This window comes from Dipodomys spectabilis, unplaced genomic scaffold (assembly GCF_019054845.1).
Source record: "Dipodomys spectabilis isolate Male_0828 unplaced genomic scaffold, ASM1905484v1 ptg000866l, whole genome shotgun sequence".
Classification (NCBI taxonomy): Eukaryota; Metazoa; Chordata; class Mammalia; order Rodentia; family Heteromyidae; genus Dipodomys; species Dipodomys spectabilis.
In genome coordinates, this window is record NW_024871543.1 from 27,152 (window position 1) to 51,158 (window position 24,007).

General features: G+C 49.7%; 1 protein-coding gene across 1 annotated transcript in view; it reads left to right on the top strand.

Annotated features, from left to right (window-relative positions):
• The window catches only part of Slco2a1 (solute carrier organic anion transporter family member 2A1), a gene marked incomplete at its 5' end in the record, with an annotated part of 49,844 nt that extends 26,925 nt beyond the window's left edge, over nucleotides 1-22,919 (top strand). The window contains 11 exons of the mRNA XM_042673470.1: nucleotides 2,074-2,301; nucleotides 3,111-3,209; nucleotides 6,137-6,273; nucleotides 8,901-8,979; nucleotides 9,580-9,744; nucleotides 12,133-12,322; nucleotides 14,622-14,787; nucleotides 17,292-17,455; nucleotides 18,613-18,677; nucleotides 20,388-20,511; nucleotides 22,105-22,919. Coding sequence (XP_042529404.1) covers nucleotides 2,074-2,301; nucleotides 3,111-3,209; nucleotides 6,137-6,273; nucleotides 8,901-8,979; nucleotides 9,580-9,744; nucleotides 12,133-12,322; nucleotides 14,622-14,787; nucleotides 17,292-17,455; nucleotides 18,613-18,677; nucleotides 20,388-20,511; nucleotides 22,105-22,225 — 1,538 coding nt within the window. The remainder of the gene's footprint in view (nucleotides 1-2,073; nucleotides 2,302-3,110; nucleotides 3,210-6,136; nucleotides 6,274-8,900; nucleotides 8,980-9,579; nucleotides 9,745-12,132; nucleotides 12,323-14,621; nucleotides 14,788-17,291; nucleotides 17,456-18,612; nucleotides 18,678-20,387; nucleotides 20,512-22,104) is intronic.
• Nucleotides 22,920-24,007: the final 1,088 nt, after the last annotated feature.

A 24,007-nucleotide genomic window follows, 5' to 3' on the forward strand; every position in this document is an offset into this window, starting at 1 on the left:
AACCGCGATTCTCAGATCTCAGCCTCCTGAGTAGCTAGGATTACAGGCGTGAGCCACCAGCGCCCGGCCTGCCTCTTATTTTCAAGAGAGGAGCCTAATTGTTTTACGTTCTAGAAGACTCTGATCCATGGGGTTGTATTTTAAAACCGCTGTCCCTTTTTTCACAAATTTCAGAGTTTAATCACGGATGGGCTTAGGTCCATTCAGATCTGGCATGAAGAAAAGCCAGTTCTTGGAGTGTTCTCGAATCCATGTGGGAAGCAGAAACAGGCCAAGAGAAACTAGCGAACTTGGATGGAATTGGAGCCAACTGATTACTATTTTTTTTTCTTTTTTTTGAAGTTCACATTTTTTAATAAAAACAGTTTCTGACATGTAATCTGACATTTTTTGAAAGTTAATAATAGTTAAGGGGGCCCTAGAGGGTTGCCTTCTGGGCAGTGCATGAGGTCAGACTTCATGAGGATTTTTGTGGCATTGTTATAGCATGCCACATGCACGGTGAAGACTTAATAAGACAGTCCACATTTTTGTGATCTTTGATGACCATTAAATGTCCCCACACACACACACAAAAAATGCTTTTGCCACCCATGCCAGCAACCATGTCCTAATAAATGTGAATTCAGTTAAATAATGAGGACTAGCGAAAGCAAAGGGAAAGCGAAGGAAGGGGGTAACATCGTCCAGAAAGAACTGTACTTGTTACCTGACTTGTGGAGCAGTAACCTCTCTGCTGCTAATATCAATTAAATTATGTTTTAGGGATGGGAAGGTGGCTCAGTGGTAGAGTGCTTGCCTTGGAAGCCTGAGGCCCTGGGTTCGATTCCTCAGCACCACATAGGCAGAAAAAGCCAGAAGTGGCACTGTGGTTCAAGTGGTAGAGCGCTCGCCTTGAGCTGAAGAGCTGAGGGACAGTGCCCAGGCCCAGTGTTCAAGCCCCAAGACCGACAAAATAAATAAATAATGTTTTATTATTTTCTTTAATTTTATCATAAAGGTGATGTGCAGAGGGGTTACAGCTCTCTATATAAGGCAATGAGTACTTTTTTTTTTTTTTGTCAGTCGTGGGGCTTGAACTCTAGGCCTGGGCGCTGTCCCTCAGTTCAAGGTGAGCACTCTACCGTTTGAGCCACAGTGCCACTTCTGGTTTTCTGGTGGTTTATTGGAGATGAGAGTCTCACGGACTTTCCTGCCCAGGGCTGGCTTTGAACCATGATCCTCAGATCTCAGCCTCTTGAGTAGCTAGGATGACAGGTGTGAGCCACCAGCGCCTGACGTGAATATATTTGTTGTTGAACATTGTTACCTCCTCCCTTGTTTTTCTCCAACTTAAACTATATTTAAAAAAAAAAAAATCAGAGACTAGCATTTTATTTTGCCAGAGGAGTTACACACACACAGACACACACACACACACACAACCGTTCTCCTACAACAGCTACAACTGTGTCTCATACACACCCCCTACAATCTCACCACCACCCAGCAGCACCAACAGTTCTAGTGAAAACTCCCCTCCTTCCACACAGCCCTTGACAACTGCTATTAGTTGCTGAGCATTTTCACTGCCCTAGCCCCCGCCCGCTTCCTCACTCTGGAATTTTCCTTCCATGCAATCAAGTCCCTTTCTAGGATGTCTGGGAAGGGGGCTCAGCAGTAGAGCGCTTGCCTCGCATGCATGAAGCCCTGGGTTCAATTCCTTAGCACTACCTACACAGAAAAAGCCAGAAGTGACGCTGTGGCACCACTATTCTATTTGCCTTGAGCAAATAGAAGCTCAGGGACAGCGCCCAGGCCCTGAGTTCAAGTCCCAGGACTGGCCAAAAAAAAAAGAATTATAGATGAGATGAGGCATAAGGACATCCTGTATGCTCACAATTCTCCAATGTACTCTGTGTGGCCCCCAGGTAGAGGACAGGCAGGGTGTGTGTGTGTGTGGAGGGCGCAGGGGTAGAGGTGGAGGCCCTTCGTCGGGCCTTCCCTTTCCCAGAAGCAGGTGGGTGACGGGGTGGGAAGGACCACGATTGGAGGCCGACTGCCTGGTGGTGACAGAGGCTCCTGTGGTTACAGGGAACCGCAGCCACCTCCAGGAGGAGCTCTGTCAGAAGCATCGGCCAAATCTACCCCCCAGCAGGTGCCACAGTGCCACGCAGGACACCCAGAAGGAGATGGGCAGCATGTGGGGTCTGATGGTAGTAGCCCAGCTGCTGGCTGGCATCGGGACGGTGCCCATCCAGCCATTTGGAATTTCTTACGTAGATGACTTCGCAGAACCCACCAACTCTCCCCTGTACATCTGTGAGTCGTGGGTTTGTAGAGGGTGATGGGGAAAGTAGGGGCGGGGATGCAGGGGGGGGTGGTGCTGGTGTGGTGGTGCTTGCTGAGGTCCTTGGGGGTACGGACATGAAGTCCGATGCTCTTTGTCTTACTGAACAGACCTGGTGGTGAATGGTGGGCTGTGTTAACTGCCCAGCCTCTGTAACTGACTTCAGGCTTCCAGATGCCTGTGACCCACGGGGTAGAGCCAAGCATAGCAGTGTACCATGAAGCTGAAGGTTTACTGAAGCTAATACACATGCCCAGCTAATGTAGATCTTAGACAACAGCTGCTACTCCTGGTACAGACCCTGAGCACATATCTTCTCTAAGGGGGCAGGTTGGCCCTTAAACACAGACCCACAAAGAAAGATAGCAGATGGCCGTTGGAATGCCCGAATCCGTTTCCCCCTGGACCATTTGATGGCTCAGCTCACTCAGACACCACACCCACAGACTCACCCCATAACTTCCTGCTAGGGTCACCAAGCTCTATATACCCAAGGGAGGTTTCACCCATCAATGTACCACACCCTGAGCTGGCATTTCTCCCCAGGCTAGCAGGTTTAACTGGTAGGTCGCTGGAGGAGAGAAGTAGGTTTTAATCCCTACATGTTGGCGAATTGTGAGTGGTTCTGGCCTTGTCTGTGGGAGATGCCACAGGCACCAGCTTGTTAGTACCAGGGGACCAGGGGTGACATCTCAGGGATTTCCCCCTCAGCTTGGAAAGTCTAAGATGCTGAACTGTCTCAGTCATTCTCAAACTCCCTTCCCTTTGTTTCTATGTCTAGCCATCTTATTTGCCATCGCCGTCTTTGGACCAGCTTTTGGGTACCTGCTAGGGTCTGTCATGCTGCAGATCTTCGTAGACTATGGCCGGGTAAACACAGGTAGGTGTGTACAGGACATACATCCCATCGCCAGATCCAGGGAGCATAAGCTTGTTTCCCACTCAGTCAACCCGCAGCTTGGGATTCAGGTTGTCACCTCACTTCCTGGCTTACTCACTCCTGCAAGGCCCTCAGATTACTGAAAGCAGGGAGTCTGTGCCTCCCTGCACACCTCCCTCCTCCCCTCACCACTGCTTCCCAGGCTTTAGATCTCTTGGTGAATGAGTCAGAGAATCAGGAAAAATAATTTTCTACTTTGTTGCTGATTTAGGGGAAAAAAATCAGAGTTCTTTTTTATTGTGCGGTGGGGGGGGGAGGGTGTCGTAGAATGGGGAGAAAGAATGCTACATAAAATATAGCTGTAGAGCTGGGCACTGGTGTCTGTCATCCTGGCTACTCAGGGGGCTGAGATCTGAGGATCGAGGTTCAAAAGCCAGCCTGGGCATGAAAGTCCATGAGTCTCTTATCTCCAATAAACCACCAGAAAACCAGAAGTGGCACTGTGGCTCAAGTGGTAGAGCGCTTGCCTTGAGCTAAAGAGCTGAGGGACAGTGCCCAGGCCCAGAGTTCAAGCCCTACAACGCCCCCCCCCACACACACAGATATATCTAGGTCTATACTTCTTATCCAGGCATAACCTATAACCATGTGGGCCTCATATTGGGCTGCCTGTATTTAATCCCAGACCCACCTCTTGCTAATGACATTAGCCATGTAACTTCTTTTTTTTTTGGTCAATGGGTGAGGCTTGATCTCAGGACCTGGGTGTTGTTCCTGAGCTCTTTTGCTCAAGGCTTGTACTGTACTACTCTGAGCCACAGAGCCACTTCTGGTTTTCTGGTGGTTTATTGATCCTCAGACTCAGCCTCCTGAGTAGCTAGGATTACAGGCATAACCAACCAGCGCCCGGCATAACTTCAACTTTCTGTGATTAAGTTTCCTCACCTGGGCCCAGTGATAGTAAAATACTATTGCTGTGAGGATCAGACCAGATTGAAAAGGAAGGAATAGAGAGGAAAGGAACAGTGGCAAGCCAGGAAAGTTTGTTCCTTGAGATCAAGCCATCTTTGCCTTCTTGCTGGTACTCTATATGAGTTGGTTCCTGATTTTTTGGCTACCCAAATTGATCATCAACTGAACTTCTGGTCTACCTGATATAGCACCCAAGGGTGCTTATCATTGTGACTGGGAACTGTTCTGCCACCTTCTCCTTCTGTCTGTTCCCATGTGGATTGTTTGCATGGGGGAACAAAATGGCAGGCTTCTAGCTAGTTGAGAGGGAAAAGCCTATCCCAAGGTTGCTGTTAATGACTGTTTCCTCAGACCCCTAGGGATTATCGGGGCCCATCTTTTGTATGGATCAGTACAGTTGTGAATGAGTAAAGTTCAGTGGTTAAGAGTATAGGCTGGACAATAGATGAGTGGATCCAAAAAATGTGGTACCTAGGTACAATGAAATTTTCCGTCACCATTAGAAAGAATAAAATAATGTAATGTGCAGGGAAATGGATTGAACTAGAACAAATCATGTTAAGTGAGGTAAACCGAGATCAGAGAGACAAACAGTGCATGTTCTCCCTGATATGTGGAAGTCAGATCTAAAATGGCACTGGGATCGGACAAGTTGCATAGACTTCTAGATGCTCACATACAGCGAGACCAAAAGAGGGTAGTCTTAGGAGAGAATCACAAAGGTACAATACACGCACACACACACACACACACATATACGCATCTATGTTATATACATATGTATAACATATTATATATTATATAATATATATGTGTGTGTATTATATATATATATATATATGATAGTATACATACTGAAAGGAACTCCAAAGATATGGGAACAAAGGACTTCTTTCCTTAATTCATTGTTTTCTTTTTCTGATTCTGTATTCCCTACTTCATATGTGGTGTATTCATGCGCACATCTGTAGGAAGGTGGGGGGAGGGCACAGAATCAGAGGGAAAAGGGTGGGAAAAGTGCAGCAGTGGGGAGCACTGGACATGGAGGAAAGTGAACTATGCAACTCATAGATGGAGACGGGAAGAGAGGGAATGGGAGAGAATGAGGGAACAGATGAAACTATGCAAAAGGAAACATACTTATTCCCAACATATGGTGTGTATCACCTCTAAAACAACAATAAAGTAAATTAGAAATAAAAAAAAGAGTGTAGGTTGGGTTACTAGGAAGGCAGGTTTGAAATTTTTTGGATAAAATGATACTTAGCCTTAATCATGGACAAGGGCCTCAACCTCTCAAATGCTCAGTTTCCTGATTGGTTAGGGACAGAGAGATGTCATTCCCACTTCACAGATGTGCTAGGAGAAAACGGTAGGATGAAAGTGAGATCTGAACAGTAGGATCGGTCTGTACCGTGGTAAACCCTCTGGAGAGACCATGGCTGCCACTGTTATTTGTGCCAGGGGCTGCGACCTTATGACCTCCTAATTCTGAGATTCCTATACTATGGCCTTGGCTCTTTGGAAAGACTAGAATGGCCTGGAGAAGAAACGTTGTCCTGATCAAGGTCCTAGCTCATAGCTTGCGTTGTCTCTATTATGAGAAGAAAGCTAATTAATCACCCTCTGACCAGGCGCCGGTGGCTCATGCCTAGGATCCTAGCTAATCAGGAGGCTGAGATCTGAGGATCGCAGTTCAAAGCCAGCCAGAAAAGTCCCTGTGAGATTCTTATCTGCAATGAACCACCAGAAAACCACAAGTGGCACTGTGGCTCAAAGTGGTAGGGTGCTATAGCCTTGAGCAGAAAAGCTCAAGGACAGCGCCCAGGCCCTGAGTTCAGGCCCCATGACTGACAAAAACAAAAAGCAGGAAACACCCCCCTGAATGGTTTCCCTTCCCCATACAGTGAGCTCATGTGTACGTTCAACACTTGTCTTCTTTGGTTTCTCTGCAGCTACAGTGAACTTGAGCCCTGGTGACCCTCGGTGGATTGGAGCCTGGTGGCTGGGCCTGCTCATTTCTTCAGGCTTCCTGGTTCTCACCTCTTTCCCCTTCTTTTTCTTCCCTAGAGCAATGCCCAGAGAGGCAGAGGTAAGTTTTTGGCAGTCCATGACTCTACTGACAGGAGTCAGAAAAGAGAGGCATGTGGACTGGAGGTGTTGCTCAAGTGGTAGAGTGCTTACTTAGCATGCCTGAGGCCTGAGGAAGGAGAGGAAAGAAAGGAGGGAAGGAAGGAAGAAAAGGAACGAAGGAAGGAAGGAAGGAAGGAAGGGAGAAAGGAAGGAAGGAATGAAGGAAGGAAGGAAGAAAGGAACGAAGGAACGAAGGAAGGAAGAAAGGAAAGGAAGGAAGGAAAAGGAAAGAATTGAATCAATAAATCCAGGTGCCGGTGGCTCATGCCTCTAATCCTAGATATTCAGGAGGCTAAAGATCTAAGGATCAGGGCTAAGAAGGTGGCTCAGTGGTAGAGCGCTTGCCTTGCATGCATGAGGCCCTGGGTTCAATTCCTCAGCACCACATAAGCAAAAAGAAAAAAGCCGGAAGTAGCGCTGTGACTCAAGTGGTAGAGCGCTCACTTTGAGCTGAAGAGCTGAGGGACATTGCCCAGGCCCAGAGTTCAGGCCCCATGACTGGACCCCCCCTCTTCCCCCAAAAAAAGAAAGAGCTAAGGATCAAGGTTTGAAGCCAGCCTGGACAGGAAAGTCCATGAGACTGTTATCTCTAAGTAATCACCAAAAAGCTGGAAGTAGAGCTGTGGCTGAAGTGGTAGAGTGCCCGCCTTGAGCAAAATAAGCTCAGGGACAGTACCCAGGCCCTGAGTTTAAGCACATGCACGCGTGCACACACACACACACACACACACACACACACACACACACACACACAAAAGTCAATAAATATGAGCAGGTAATGTGGCATGATTTCCTTTTACACTTAAAAAGCCTTTGAGGGTTTGCATATGAAGGGCTGAGAGGATATCCCAATACTAAAAGATATTAAATGATGCACCCTTGGGTGCTGTGGGAAAGAAATGAGGGCGCAGGAGATGGGGTAAGCCTTAATGTGACACAACAGGAGGGTCTCAAATCTTGTTTTATGCCGGTGAAGTTCTGGCAGCTAGGTTGAGGATGGGTGTTAGGAAGGAATGAGAAAGCTAGAAGATCTGAAAAGGCCCAGGTGAAGAGGTGGAGATTCAGGTAAGGACTCAGGAGATCAACCAGGAAGGACCTGCCATCGGCAGCTAGGACAAGGGCCAGACTAGATGTTCCTCCAGGGGTGCCAGGAAGAGCTCAGCAGTGAGCTGGGTCGGAAAAAGAGATCGTGTTTGCCTGTGTTTTCAATCAGAAGTAGAGCTCAATATAGAGCAATGAGGTATAAGAAACCCTGGGCCCAGCCGGCCGCTGGTGGCTCACACCTGTCATTCTAGCTACTCAGGAGGCTGAGATCTGAGGATCTCGGTTCAAAGCTAGCCTGGGCAGGAAGAGTCCATGAGACTCTTATCTCCAATAAACTACTAAGAAAACCAGAAGTGGCGCTGTGGCTCAAGTGGTAGAGCACTTGCCTTGAGCTGAAGAGCTGAGGGACAGCGCCCAGGCCTAGAGTTCAAGCCCCACAGCTGACAAAAGAAAGAAAAATAAACCCTGGGCCCAGCAGTGAGAAGAGGGAAATGGTGTGGGGTGGGGGTTGGTGGGAATAGGAATAGAGAAAGCTTAGTTTACCCTGGGAAGGAATTTCAGCAGCACTTGACAACAAGTCTTAGTGGTTTGGGGTGAGGCTTATACCTGGATTTCAACGCAGCGTTGCTACTTAAAAGCTAGTTGAGTGATCTTAAGCAATCGGCTTTGTTTCTAAATCTTCCTCTTCTTTTTTGAATACTGGAGATCATTAAAAGTGTCTACCTGGGAAGGAAGTGGTGAGGAGTGAGACTCTGTGTGTGTGTGTGTGTGTGTTTTGTGTGTGCAATGCTGGGCATGGCGCCCAGCTTGGAGCAAGCACTCGCTGAAAGGGAGCGGTCGGTCTCTTCCCCAGGGCAGAGCTGCCCTGGTGGATTCTATCAGTGGCAGGGCTCCAGAGTTGAGCGACGAGTTCTAGCACCACTGAGACTGTATGCCAGTGGTTAAGCACTAGCTTAAGGACGGGTTAAGGACAAGAATAGAGCTTGAGGGAGGCAGGATTTGCCTTTAAGCCTAGGAGGAAGTAGGAACCTCAGATCTCAGAGAGGGACACAGAAATGGAGACTTGAAAACAGGGAAATGGCTAGATCATAGAGACCCAGGAACCTGTAGCCCATGGGATCTGGGGTATAGCTATGACCAGATAGACAAGAAAAGGGCAGGGGGGGTCCAAGAAGATACTCCTGGCAACAGTCATGGGAAAGTTAGCTATTAAGTAATATGCCCATAGGTGCTGTAGGAGTTGCTGGCACAGAGATAGTCTGGCCTCCTGCCAAGAAATACAGGTGGGTGTTTACCTCCAGAGTTCATGCTTGCGGGAGGCTGAGATCTGAGGATCGCGGTTCAAAGCCAGCCCCAGGCAGGAAAAGTCCGTGAGACTCTGATCTCCAATAAACCACTCAGAAAACCGCAAGTGGCGCTGTGGCTCAAGTGGTAGAGCGCTCATCTTGAGCTGAAGAGCTGAGGGACAGCCCTGAGCCACAGTGGGTCAAAGTCCACCAAGGATAGGTCATTAACATTCACCCCTTTTGCTGCTATCCTCAGAGATCCCCGGCCTTAGCAGATGAAGCCAGGAAGATGGAAGATGTCAAGTCTAGAGGCTCCCTGCTGGAGTTCATTAAACGTAACTATCCAGCCCAGCAGACCTGCTGGGCGGGGTGGGGAGGGGGATGGGGGGTAGGGGGGCTGGCTCTGAGGAGAGGAGATGGTCAGGTGTACAAGAAGTCTGGCCCGATCTTCTGGGGGAGAGGGGTGGCTGTGGCTTAGAACTGCGATCCCGGTGACTTTCTCACAGGTATCGGGGGACTCAGTTCAAGCAGTCAGTCCTCAACCCCCCCCCCCCCCCATGATCTAGCCCTCCTTTCTTTCTCCCATCTCTTCGTGGGTGTGGAAACAGGAGTCACGAGAGGAGACTGCTTCCAGCATCGGTTCTATTTTCATCTCTCCGCCACCAGATTTCTCAGTGACATCCTTGTTTCTATCAGCCCACTGGGCCCATGGAGTGGGTGTTCCCCGTGTTTCGTTGGGGGGGTGGGGGGCGGGCACCCTAGACTGGCTGCTCGTACATCATGGTGCCTTGGATTCAGCTCTGGGGAAAAGGCCATACAGGTGGCGAGGAGGCGGTAGAGTGGCGGACCGTCCTGAGATAGTTTTTTTTTTTTTGGAGGGGGGAGGGAAGGTAACCCCCAAGACCTGGCTCCTGACAGCTGTCTCCGCTTTGTAGGGTTCCCTCACATCTTCCTGAGGCTCCTGATGAACCCCCTGTTCATGCTGGTGGTCCTGGCTCAATGCTGCTTCTCTTCTGTCATCGCCGGCCTCTCTACGTTCCTCAACAAGTTCCTGGAGAAGCAATACGGAGCTTCCGCAGCCTATGCCAACTTCCTCATCGGTACTTCCAGCAGGAGCCGGTGGATCGGCCTAAAGGAAAGGAGGGAATGGGCCCTCTGCTGTCCATCCAGGAAGAGCCAAAGGCCAGACCCCGGATACACAACAGGAGAGACAGGAGAGCTTGCCAGGGAGAAAGAATGTTAAGGACATCTCCCCCCCCCCCCCCTCCCCAGTTGGCATTCTAGAAGGTTCTTGGCAGGTTGCTGAGAACGCTTGCTGTTCCATTCGGGGAGTGGGTGGAGGCTCCAGGGCTACCTCCTTCCTCCCCATCAAGAGACTGGAAGTCTGGGATACCTCACCAGAACCAAGCGAAGATGGAATTGAGGTTGGGTGGGAGGATGTGGGAGTAGATGCAGTGCCTCCTGGGTATTTTCCTGCGTCTGAATACTTTTGCTTTGGAAAGAGGATGTGTGTCCGGTGACTCCAGCCCTGCTGTACTTCTGGTCTCTCTGAAGAGCTTTACTGAGTGCAGATGCTCAGCCCCATGCAGGGAAACGAGTCCAGAATCCACAGGGAACAGAGGTGGCTTCAGTATCTTATTTTATTTATTTATTTTTTTGTCGGCCTTGGGGCTTGAACTCAAGGACTGGGCGCTGTCCCTGAGCTCTTCAGCTGAAGGCTGGCACTCTACCACTTGAGACACAGTGCCACTTCCCGTTTTCTGAGTGGTTCATTGGAGATAAGAGTCTCATGGACTTTCCTGTCCCGGGATGGCTTTGAACCACAATCCTCAGATCTCAGCCTCCTGAATAGCTAGGATGACAGGTGTGAGTCACTGGTGCCCAGCTATTTTATTTTATAAAACCAGGGGCATGATCCACCAAGCTTCCAAGTGAATTATCAGGCCCAGCCCTCAGGTGAATTTAACCCTGTGGTTTCCACAAGGTGGTTAGGGTATCCAGAGCATGAGATTTGTGGGTGACATTTTTTGTGTGTGGCCATAGTCTATCATGAACCCCTCTGGTCTTCAGTCTCTGAACTAGCTGGTCAGAAGCCAGACCTGGTAAGGAAAAATAAAAGTACGACTTCTAAAAATCCTCTCCGGAAGATAATTCTCGAAAGCCAGGTCCTAAGGCTCACGCCTGTAATCCTCACACCACCCCCCTCAGAACACTGATATCTGAAAGATCACAGTTTAAAGGTAGCCTGAGTAGACAAAAAAAAAAAAATAGAAGTTATGGAATAGTTTAAGAAGCAGCATACCAGCCTTGAACAGAAAAAGCTAAACAAGAGCATGAGATCCTGAGTTCCAGTCCTAATACTATCATTAAAACAAGAGAGACAGTAGCTCTCAAAAGTGCCTAGCCAATAGTAAGCAGTCAACTAATTTCAATGAATTAATTCTGTACAGTTACAAGTAAAACTGAACATATCCAGGGTTTAGGATGTAATGCACGCTTCTTTTTTGTTGTTGTTGTTTTGTTTTGTTTTGTTTTTGGTTCTGGTCATGGGGCCTGAACTCTGGGCCTGGGCGCTGTCTCTCAGCTCTTCAGCTCAAGGCTAGTGCTCTACCACTTGAGCCACAGCGCCACTTCCGGCTTTTTTCTTTTTGCTTATGTGGTGCTGAGGAATCGAACCCAGGGTCTCAGGCATGCAAGGCAAGTGCTCTACCACTGAGCCACCTTCCCAGCCCCGCACCCTTCTTTTCTTACATTTCAATATAATTATATATACGTATTATATATATATATATATATATATAATTTTTTGTAAATGTAAAGAGACACATAAGCAGTGCTTATGAGTTTGTCCCCTAACAGTATCCGATTTCGGTCTCACTGAGTGTGTCTAGAAGCCTGTATAGTTTATCATATCCCAGGATATTTTAGATCCAGCTTCCACATATGAGAGAAAACATGCGCTGTTTGTCTCTCTGAGCTTGGCTTGCCTCCCTCAACATTATTTGTTCTAGGTCCATCCACTTCCCCCCAGATGATATATGATTCTTTCTAATGGTTGTATAAAATTTCACTGTGAATAGGTACCACATTTTTGGAACCATTCTTCTAGCAGGGCATCTGGGCTGTTTCTGTATTTTGGCTGTTGTGAGTAGTGCAGTAATGAACGTGGTTGTGCAGGTGTCTTGATGGTATCCTGACTCATAATGTTCTAGGCAGATGCCCAGGAGTGGTATGACTGGGTCGTAGCAAAGATCTATGTGTAGCTTTCTGAGAAACCTCCAGACTGCTGTCTGGAGTAGTTGTGTGCAAGTTTACAATCCCACCGACGGTGCACGCAGTAATATTCCTCCCCCCCTTCCCCCATTCCCACCAACATTGGTTGCTGTCTCAATTCACAGCGTTGGCTGCTCTGACCGGTGTGAGATGGTATCTCAGGGTTGTTTTGACCTTTTCTTTTGGAGATCCCAGCTCCTTCTCACCATTTGTAGGTGCTGTAAACCTCCCCGCGGCAGCCTTGGGGATGCTGTTTGGAGGAATCCTCATGAAACGGTTCGCTTTCTCTTTGCAAACCATCCCCCGTGTGGCCGCCACCATCATCACCATCTCCACCATCCTCTGTATCCCCCTCTTCTTCATGGGATGCTCTGCCTCGGCCGTGTCTGAGGTCTACCCACCCAGGTAATGGGAGTAAAGGGCTCTGCTGCCCAGATGGCCTTGATTAAGCCAGAGCCTGAATCCTGCTGACAGTTAATCTTGCTTTTTGACCCTCCCCACGCATCTTCTTACCCCTCCACTCCCCTCTTTTCCCATCTCCTCTCCTCTCCTCTCTTCTCTTGATCTGATCTCTCATAGAGCAACCTAGGAAATCAGGTCTTTAATAGTAGGTTCCGTTATGAGTGAAGATCACAGTGTTCTAAGGAAGCTATCCACAATCAGGGCTCTGTTGGGTTGTTGTTGTTGTTGTTGTTTTTTTTCAGAAGCACCCCCTCCCACCAAAACTAATTAGCTTGGTTTCAGGGTAAACCTGAGCCTCAGGAACTAGGAAATAATCTATGTGTAGCATCAGCTCCAAGGGCCAGCTAGAATTACTCATTGAACAGGTAAAGAAAGACAACAGGGCTTCTTGAAAAGACTGGGAGAAAAGTGAAGGCTGCGGTAGATTGGAAATTAGGGTGGGTGAGGTGGAGGGGCTGAAAGGAAGTGGTAAGTTGAGGGGAGGGGGTGTATGTTTGTATGTTTGTATGCTGGTACTGGGGCTTGAACTCGGGATCTGGGCACTGTCCCTTAACTTTTTCGCTCAAGACTGATGGTGCGCTCCCGTTTGAGCCACATGTCTACTTCTGGTGGTTAATTTTAGGGGTAAATGTCTCATGAACTTAACCTGCCTGGGCTGGATTCAAACTGCAACCCCTCAGATCTCAGCCTCCTGAGTAGCTAGGATTATAGATGTGAGCCACTGGCGTCCAGTGAAGTTGTAAGTTTTGAGCCTAGCCTCTGAGGACTACAAGGGGAAGACTTACTACTGTCCGGTGGTTCTTGGGCACCGTCTGGCGATAACTTTTGCTCTTGGGCTTTGCCTAATGAGGCTGCAAGAGCTGGAGACCCAATGCGTATTCTTTTTATGTATTTATTTTTGTGTGTCTGTGGTACCCAGGAACTGAACCCAGGGCCTCATGCATGCGAAGCAAGCACGCTAGTCCCTCCCCAGCTCTGCATATTCTTTCTTTCTTTCTTCTTCTATTTTTTTTTTTAATTTTTGGCCAGTCGTAGAGCTTGAACTCAGGGCCTGGGTGCTGTCCCTGACCTTCTTTTGCTAGCATTCTACCATGTGAGCCACACAGTGCCTGCTTTTTCTGTGTCTGTGGTGCTGAGGAATTGAACCCAGGGCCTCATGCATGCAAGGCGAGCTCCCTACCACTGAGCCACCTTCCCAGCCCTATTCTTTCTTTCTGCATTAACCTCCTCTGACTCTGGTAGGTGGAGAAGAAGGGTTACGAGGGTGGGTATTTAGGGTGAGCAGCTTGGGGTTGTCCTGGGGGGCTGATAAGCCAATCAAGAGAAACCCAGAATTTTATTTTAATTTTTTTTTTTGCCTTTGTGGCTTTCACAATGCTCAACACATACCAACAGATCAGACCAAGGTCTTTCATTACAGAACTCTCATGAAGGATGCCAGTTATCCCAGCTCAGCTTCAGTTTTCTTATTCATGGTAAACTTCTTGTGATAGGAAAAGGCCCTGAGCACTGGAAGCCTGGCACCTAAGATGCCTATAAATATTAATGATCTTGATTTTTAGACACTATCACAGACTTCCCCCAGAGATTACCAAGATCCGCCAATGGGGGCGGGACGGTGGGGGACGGGAATTCCTTTGGTTTGAAGTTCACAGGGCTGTGGTTGGCCGGGGTGCTATCTCATTGGCCCCAAAGACAGGCAGCCAATGAGAGCTCCAAATTGATTGCCTTAAGCAGAGGGAGTCTTTGCCTTCCACCCACCCAGCTTCAGCTCAAGGGGAGCATTCTACCACTTGAGTCACGGCACCACTTCCGGTTTTCTGGTGCTTTATCGGAGATGAGAGTCTCATGAGCTTTCCTTGCCCAGGGCTGGCTTTGAACCACGATCTTCAGATCTCAGCCTCCTGAGGAGCTAGGATAACAGGCGTGAGCCACCGACGCCCCGGCTCTGACCCGGTCTTTCTGAGTAATGATGGGTTTGGTCTCCAAGCATCAGGAAAAGAAAAAAGAAAAAAAACAGAAAGGCCATGATCCCAAACAGTGGTAGAGTCACCGTTGGCAACTCTCTTCATACTTCAGATCCCAGAAGGGCAGTAGCCCAAGACAAACAGAGACACACAGACACGTGAACCAGCCCAGGAACTCACATGGGGCTGCAGTGTAGATTTGTTTCTTGGACTTTTTTCTTTTTCTTTTTTTTTTTTGGCTTTGTTTGATCCCTCGCTTCCTGCTTTACTGGCAGCACACCAAGTTCTATACATCCGCAGCCTCCCGCCTGCCGCAGGGACTGCTTGTGCCCGGATGCCATCTTCCACCCGGTCTGTGGAGACAATGGAGTCGAGTATCTTTCCCCTTGCCACGCCGGCTGTAGCAACATCAACATGAGCTCTGTCACCTCCAAGCGAGCGGTAAGGGCCAGCCAGGGTCTAACAGACCACACCTTGGTCTCAGGGACAGTGTCCAGTCCGACCGACATCCTGGCCTCCTCCCCGTCCCACCCATCCTCTCTCCGCCTCCCCTCCCCTGAGGTCATGGACCGGATGCTGGCAGCCCCAAAGTCAAAGACTGGCCTGTGTCCAACCAGTTCATTCTAGAAGCCTCATAATGCTTCAGCAAATCCAAGCACGGAGCTAGGTCGGTTGTGGGGCTTGAACTCTGGGCCTGGGTTCCATCCCTCAGCTCTTCAGCTGAAGGTGAGAGCGCTCTACCACTTAAACCACAATGCCACTTCTGGTTTTCTGGTGGTTCCTTGCAGATCAGAGTCTCACAGACTTTCCTTATCTGGGCTGGCTTTGAACTGTGATCCTCAGATCTCAGCCTCCTGAGTAGCTGAGATGTAAAGGTGTGAGCCACTGGTGCCCAGCAGGAGCGATTACTTTGACCCTCAGCTCCCAGAGGTGCCATGTACCATGCAGCTATAAAGAGGCAGATCTGGACACTTGTGTCCAAGGCTGGGTGTCTCTTGGTCACTAGCCTTCTACTTGGACAGCTGGCAGCAACTGTGTAGTCTGTTGGCCAAGCCCTGTCCATCCCTAGTGAGCTCTGGGGTAGCAGATTCTTCTGAGATCAGCCAACCAGAAACCAACTCAAATCATTGGTTAATTATTCAGCACATGTACATGGCATACCGGTGACAGGTACCTGAACTTCAAGCTACTCAGAAGGCAGACATTGAGTCAGATTGACTCAAATCTACTCAGAGATCCACTCAGAAGGCAGAGGATCATGGTTTAAAGTCCATCCAGGCAGGAAAATCTGTGAGGCTCTTTTTCTGCAATTAACCACCACCAAAAAAAAAAATAAAAATAAAAACAAAAACAAAAAATAAAAAACCCACTCCACCAGAAATAGAGCGTTAGCTCAAGTGGTAGAGTGCCAGACTTGATAAAAAAAAATAAAGCTAAGGGACAGGCCTAGGATGGTGGCTCAGTGGTAGAGTGCTTGCTTAGCATGCATGAAGCCCTGGGTTTGATTCCTCAATACCACATACACAGTAAAAGCCGGAAGTGGTGCTGTGGCTCACCTAGCCTTGAGCACAGAGAGACTCAGGGACAGTGCCCAGGGCGTGAGTTCAAGCCCCACTAATCACACACACACACACACACACACACACACACACACACACACCAGTTATTCAGCACTGTCACAGGCGTGGTGCTAAGGATGTACTAGGGGAAGCGGAGAGAGAGGGTTGGATACCAGACCAAGATTCTGCTCCTATGGGACACACATCCTAGCAAATAAATGCCTAGATAGAGGCAGGGAGAGATTTAATGAGACAGGGACCATCTGGGAGGTCCTCCCTGGGGAGGGGACAATAGAACAAGCAGAAAGAGATCACGGAGACCTGGAACTAAAACACTGCAGGTCCAAGGAACATCACGTTCAAAGGCTGATACAAGAATGCACCCGGCAAGTTCCAAGTAAGGCATGTCTCACCCAACCAGTGAATGGATGGGCCAGAATTGGAAGGCCAGGCTCGCTAGGAGTTAGATGTTCTTTCTCTGGAAGAGCATAACCTAATACGATGCCCTACAGAGAGCTATGAGCCCACATTTTTTTTTCTGGTAGCTTTAGTCTGGTCTTGTTTGTGATCATTTGGATAAATGCCCAAAAGTGGGATTGCTGGCTCATAGGGGAGCTCTATGCAGAGTCTTTTGAGGACCCTCCATACTACTTTCTAAAGTGGTTGAACAAGTTTACACTCCCACCAACAAAGGTGGCCAAAGGTTCCTTTCTGTCCACATCCCCTCCAGCATCTGTTGTTATTAGAGTTCTTGATGATAACCATTCTAACTGGGGTGAGGTGGTATCTCAATGTTGTTTTGATTCGCATTTCTTTTATGGCTAGTGACCACATTTTTTTTTTTTTGGTTGGTTGTAGGCCTTGAACTCTGGGCCTGGGTGCTGTCCCTTAGCTCTTCAGCTCAAGGTGAATGCTGTACCATGTGAGCCACAATACCACTTCTGGTTTTCTGGTGGTTTATTGGAGATCAGAGTCTCAGATTTTCCTGCCCGGGCTGGCTTTGAACCTCCATCCTCAGATCTCAGCCTCCTGAGTAGCTAGGATGACAGACATGAGCCCCCGGCGCCCCTGGCTTAGTGCCAGCATTTGTTTTTTTGGTTTTTGGCTTTTGGTTTTTTTGGGTCTGGTCATGGGGCCTGAACTCTGGGCCTGGGTGCTGTCCCTCAGCTCTTCAGCTCAAGGCTAGCGCTCTACCACTTGAGCCACAACAGCGCCACTTCCAGCTTTTTTTCTTTTTGCTTATGTGGTGCTGAGGAATCGAACCCAGGGTCTCAGGCATGGAAGGCAAGCGCTCTACCACTGAGCCACCTTCCCAGCCCCGATGCTAGCTTTTGATCTGTGTGAAATCATGGAGATCGTCACGGGAAGTTTCCTTTCTTCTTCAAGGTCTACTTGAACTGCAGCTGTGTGACGGGAGTATCTGCTTCAGCCAAGACTGGATCGTGCCCCATCTCCTGTGCCCACTTCCTCCTCCCAGCCATCTTCCTCATCTCCTTTGTAGCACTGATCGCCTGCATCTCCCACAACCCTCTCTACATGATGGTCCTACGGTGAGTGGTACCCCCTGGAGACCCCCACATAACCCACTTTTCTTTCTTTCTTTCGTCTGTTGTGGGGCTTGAACTCTGGGCCTGGGCACTGTCCCTCAGCTATTCAGCTCAAGGTGAGCGCTCTACCATGTGAGCCACAACGCTGGTTTTCTGGTGGTTCACTGGAGAGAAGAAGTCCCAAGGACTTTCCTGCCTGGGCTGGCTTTGAACTGCAATCCTCAGATCTCAGCCTCCTGAGTAGCTAGAATGATGGGTGTGAGCCACCGGTGCCTGGCTAACTTCCCTCTTCTTGAAGGGAGCAAAGAGGGGGAGAAATCTGGCCCTACTAGGCCCTTCTAAAGGTGGGGTCCTGTGCAGCTGCTTGGATCGTGAGCCCACAACGCCGGCCTGGAGCAAGACATTCTTGAATCTGCACAGAAGCCAGCAGCCCCGGGGGCCCTAATTACAACACAGCTGTCTTCTAGAAGACACTCTAAGGAACTTGATCAGACTTGAGCCAGCAAATCCTCCTCCCAAGGCCTGCCTCTCCTGCTTTGTTGCTCTTTAAGGGGGTTTTGAGGATCCTTGAAAACAGTATGGACCAGTGATTCTCAAACCTGAGCTCATGTCAGCCATCCCCTGTAGAAACACAGATCTTTAGGTCCTAGCTTAGTGTTTCTTGTGTGTGCAGGCATGCGTGCATGTGTGTGCGTGGAGGGGTGTGTGTGTGTGTGTGTGTGTGTGTGTGTGGTCCTGGGCTTATTCTAAGGATCTGGTCTATCCCTTAGCTTTCTCACTCAAAGTGGAAACTCTACCATTTGAGCTACAGCTCTACTACTTCTGGCTTCCTGGTGGTTCATTGGTGATAAGAGTCTCATGGAGCCGGGCACTGGTGGCTCACGCCTGTCATCCTAGCTACTCAGGAGGCTGAGATCTGAGGATCTCAGTTCAAAGCCAGCCTGGGCCAGGAAAGTCCATGAGACTCTGATCTCCAGTGAACTACCAGAAAACCGGAAGTGGTGCTGTGGCTCAAGTGGTAGAGCGCTCACCTTGAGCTGAAGAGCTCAGAGACAGTGCCCAGGCTCAGGGTTCAAAACCAAAACCAAAACCACAGATCTATTTGGAGCATTCAGCTGGGGTGAACCATCCCATTCCTGAGTTCCTCTTTCTCTTTGCAGGGTGGTAAACCAAGATGAGAAGTCTTTTGCCATCGGAGTACAGTTCTTGCTGATGCGCTTGCTAGGTACGCCTCAAAGACAGTGTCCCCTGATCCCTTTTGGGAGTCGCGGCTTCAGCCTGTAGCCATGCAAGGGTTTTGGGGCACAAGGCTGGGTTGAGGGAAGCCCCCTACATCTTATTTGGGGAGAGGGAGGGCTCACCCTCCCCCCCAGCCAGATGGCTTTCCTGCTTGCTCGAGGGTAGGAAAGATCTCATCTACGGCCTTCATTCCAAACCAAATTATGCAAGCAAAATGCAAAAAACCAAAACCAGCTGAGAATACCTCATAACAGAGTTAAAAGCGGGTATTTAAAAAAATAAGAAAGAATCTTGTCTCCAAGAATTTGCCGTAGGAATAAAAAAAAAAAAAAAAAAACCCTACAACATGCTTATACCCCAGACAGAAAAAAAGAAAAGCAGCCCAGGCCTGCAGCCTTGGCTTTCTTTCCCAACTTGACAAAATAGATTCCTCCTACCTCTCTCCGGTGGAGAGGTTGTCTGCCTGCAAACCCTGTCTGTCCTCAAGGAGCCCAGAGGAAACCCCCCTTACCCCCTCCACAAGTGCTCCCCCAGGAGTACTTCCTGTCAGAGGTACCAGAGGATTTGGCTGAGGATTCTTCTAGGCTTGTTTCCTATTTGGGAGGTATCTTGAAAGTCCAGTTCTCAGAGTCCTGAATAGATTGTGAGGCTGTTCTTGGCAGTGTAATATTCCAGACAAGAACCTCCAGTGGGCTGCCTAGACATCATGAAGGACTCAGAACATACAGGGAGGTCTCTAGAATATTCCACAGCCACTAAGGCCTATCATCTGTTGGGGCCCAGGCTCTGAGCAGTCAGGTATCTGGAAGTAGGGTTATCTAATCCAATCAGGGAGTGATAGATGTAGGATTTGAACAATCGTGATCTATGCCTCTGTGTCTAGTCCTGATCCTAAGTGAAAATGGCCAAGCTCACGTTTTCTTGGTTACATCAAGGCTGTCTGACACACAGGGGTTTCCCTGAGAACTTGGGAGGCTGATACCCTCCAGAGCAAATTTCTGAGCCAGGCACTGGTGGCTCACATCTGTCATCCTAGCTACTCAGGAGGCTGAGATCTGAGGGTCACAGTTCAAAGCCAGCCCGGCCAGGAAAATCTGTGAGACTTTGATCTCCAGTGAACCACCAGAAAACCAAAAGTGGTGCTGAGACTCAAGTGGTAGAGCACCCGCCTTGAGCTGAAGAACTGAGGGACAGCGCCCAGGCCCAGAGTTCAAGCCCCACGACCGAACAAAATAAGAAAAGAAAAAGGAGAAAAAGCAGGAAGTGGAGCTTGTGTCTCAAGAGTTGAAGAGCTCCAGAACCATGAGTTCAAACCCCAGTAACAACACACACACACACACACACACACACACACACATACACACACGCAATAGAAGTGATGCTGTCTGACCTAACATCTCTTTGACTCTCTGACGCATCCCATCCCAAGAAGATGACCTAGGCCTCTTTGATCTTCTAAGCCTCCTGGTAAAAAGGGAATTCAGACTTTGCTGACACCCCTATTCTGCTTTCCCAAGTCTCTGGAACTCCTGAGAACAGGGCAGAGCCATTCCCACCAGTGAACCGCACACGGGGCGCGGCGGAGGGGGGCATGTGGATGTGAGGACCCATCCCTGCCTCCACCTCCCTGTGACCCTGCTCTCTGGACTCTTCTCCCCCTTCCCCTCCCCTTCCCACTTCCCCCTGCTGCCACCAGCCTGGTTACCAGCCCCAGCCCTATACGGCCTCACCATTGACGCCTCCTGTATCCGGTGGAATCTGCAGTGCTCCGGGAGGAGAGGGGCCTGTGCCTATTACGATGCTGATGCTCTCCGGGACAGGTAGGTCTGGGATGGGGGGGTGGGGGGAGGATAGGCCTTGGCTCCCACGGACACAGCTCTGCAGTTGGAGGGAAGGGAGAGGGCTGACGGGCTTCTAAGGGAGAGGGTGTGACTATGGTGGGGGGGGGGGAGTGGAGGGTTGAGGGGGATGCTAGCCTTCTGTGGTAGCAGAAGTAGCAGAGATCTCCAGGGCAGGGAGGCCCAGCCTGCTTCAGGGAGCGCTGCAGAGTGCTGCCCCCCTCTGACCACCTGCTGTCATTACACCAGCTGGCACCTGGAAAGATGGATGGGCTGGTGGAGAAGAGCAGGAGAGGTCCAGCAAGAGGGTAGCAGAAAGCTACCTCCTCCTCCTCTTCCTCCTCCTCCTCTTCTTGTCTTCTTCCTCCTCCTCCTCCTTCTTCTCCTCCTCCTCCTCCCCTCCTCCCTTTCTCCTCCTCCTCCCCTTCTTCTTTTCCTCTTCCTCCCCTTCTCTTCTTCATCCTCCTCCCCTTCTCTTCTTCTCCTTCTCCTCCTCCTCCTCTTCTCCTCCTCTTCTTCTCCTCTTCTTCCTCCTCCTTCTCTAATTCTTCTCCTCTTCCTCCTTTTCTTCCTCTTTTCCTCCTCCCCTTCTCCTCCTCCTACTCCTCCTCTTCTTCTCCTCCCCTTCTCCTCCTCCTCCTCTTTTCTTTCTTCTTCCTCTTATCTAAAGACAAGGAGAGGGCTGGGAAGGTGGCTCAGTGGTAGAGCGCTTGCCTTGCATGCATGAGGCCTTGGGTTCAATTCCTCAGCACCACATAAGCAAAAAGAAAAAAAGCCAGAAGTGGTGCTGTGGCTCAAGTGGTAGAGCGCTAGCCTTGAGCTGAAGAGCTGAGGGACAGCGCCCAGGCCCAGAGTTCAGGCCCCACAACCGGACCCAAAAAAAAAAAGACAAGGAGCCTCTGGGGATGGCTGGGACAACAGTATAATCTCTGACCTTCTGGAGGGTTCCCTTGGTCAGCTGAGGATCACTGATGTCTTATTTCTTCTCCCTGCTACTTCTTGGTAGCTGTATTTCCTTCCTTCCTTCCTTCCTTCCTTCCTTCCTTTCTTCCTTCCTTCCTCTCTCTCTCTCTCTCTCTCTCTCTCTCTCTCTCTCTCTCTCTCTCTCGTCCATCATGGGGCTTGAACTCAAGGACTGGCCACTGTCCCTGAGCTCTTTTGCTCAACATGAGCACTCTACCCCCTTTGAGTCACAGCACCACTTCCGGTTTTCTGGTGGTTCACTGGAGATAGGAGTCTTAAAGACCTTCCTGCCTGGGCTGGCTTTGAACCATGATCCTCAGATCTCAGCCTCCCTAGGAGTAGCTAGGATGAGCCACTGGCGCCTGGCAAAAGTATCTATCTTTTTGAGTCAAAAAGTGAGGAAAGCGATCCTCCCATACACACATACCTGAGCGGTAATAGATTCCCTGAATTGATATACAGCGAGTTTCTCTGCCCTAGTGAGAGAGGACATTCTTCTTCCTGGAGGGGGGCACTGGATCCTGCGACCTGGGCCCCTGCCCACCTCCTTCCTGACTCCTTTTCTCTTCTTGTTCCCCATCCCTCCCCCCCTCTCCCCCCCCCCCCCCCCAGGTACCTGGGACTGCAGCAGGCATACAAGATACTGGGCACGCTGCTTCTCTTCTTCGTCAGCTGGAGGGTGAAGAAAAACAGGGAGTACAATGTTCAGGGGAAGGCCTCGGGCCTCATCTGACCCACCACTTGTGGGGGACTCCCCCCTGCCTTGTTCCTGAGACTGAATTCTGCCTCTCCACACCTACCTGTATTTTCTAACGTCAGCTCATCTCTCTCTCTCTCTCTCTCTCTCTCTCGTTTTTAAATAAGAGAGAAAAACTTAATCACCATTTGCCTTACCCGCCTCCTCCTCCTCCTCTTCCTCTTCCGCCTCCTCCTCCTCCTCCTCCTCCTTGTCCCCCGGGAGAAAAATCAAGAACGTCCCCTTCCCCCCTTTCCCAGACAGCTTTGCTCTCCTCTGGCCGCACAAACTCTGCAGGGGAGAGGACAGAGGGGAGTTATTCATAGTCAGAGCTGGGCTGGGAGACTGGGAAGGGTTCTGGACTCTCTTCCTCCACAGAGCCTTACTTCCTGTCACAGGAGAATCACCTGACAGCGGCCATGTTGGAAAGCACAGCCCTGTCTCTCTGTCTCTCTCTGTCTGTCTGTCTCTCTCTGTGACTTGTATTCTGACACAGAGCCAGAACTAAAGGACTATGGGACTTGACATGAACCCAGGACCTCTCCGCCCTTGGTTCTACATGCGTTTATCTGGGGGCTTTATTTCAACCTGAGAAAGCCACACAGAAGGCCACGCACTGGCGGCTCCCGCCTGTCATCCTAGCTACTCAGGAGGCTGAGATCTGAGGATCGCGGTTCAAAGCCAGCCTGGGCCAGGAAAGTCCATGAGACTCTCTATCTCCCATGAACGACCAGAAAACCAAAAGTGGCGCCGTGGCTCAAGTGGTAGAGCGCCCAGGCCCTGAGTTCAAGCCCCATGACCAACAACAACAACAAAAGAACTATTACTACTGCTACTATTACTACAACAATATCAGTGCCGGCCACTTCAGATGCACCTGTCTTCATCCATCCACATGTTCTCAGCCTCTGCTTGCTACCACCAAGGACGTGGATACCTTCTTTAGGCCCAGGCTGGGAGACGGGGCTGTTAATGTGATGGAGGTTCAGTGGCAGAGGCCGCATCCAGGAGGTCTTTTGCCCATTGATGACTCTTATGTATTGGAGGCTGACTTGGTGCATGATTCTCGGGAGAGCTTCCCTTCCGATCTTACCTCAGTCATCTACCTGTGTTGGCACTGAGTGTGTGGGGGGGGGGCGGGGGGGGGGTCTCTCCTCATGTCTCGGTGGGTCACTACGGATGGTATGTGTGTGTCAAGGGGGAACTCCCTCGGGAAAGGAGGCTCCCTGCCATCATGCAGGCCCCATGTGAAGCCTCCTTGATGGTCCTGTCTGGAAAGTAAATCCCCTGTTACTATCCCTTGCCTTTCAGGCAGCACCTTTAGCTGAGCTCACCCAGGTCGAGCGGCAACCTCGAGGGTCTGGGGAAAAATGGATTGTCCTCCCAAACTTTTATTCTGTCACATTGCCTTTAATATATTATAATTGTGCTGTTGATGTCACTTGGTCCTGAATTCCTGCTGTCACGTGCATCTGTCAGAGCACAGGTGGGACCTGCATTTTCTTTTTTTCTCCCCTTCCTTCCCTCCTTCCTTCCTTCCTTCCCTCCTTCCTTCCATTCTCCTCTTTCTATCTTCCTTTCTCTCTTTCTTCCTCCTTCCCTCCGTCCTTCCCTCCCTCTCTCCCTTCTTTCCTTCCTTCCATTTTCTCTCCTCTTCCTTTCTCTCTCATTCTTCTTTCCTCTCTCCCTTCCTCCTCTCCCCCTCTCTCTCCCTCCCTCCCTTCCTTCCTCCCTCCTTTTTTCTCTCCTCTATCTTCCTTCCTTTCTCTTTCTTTCTTC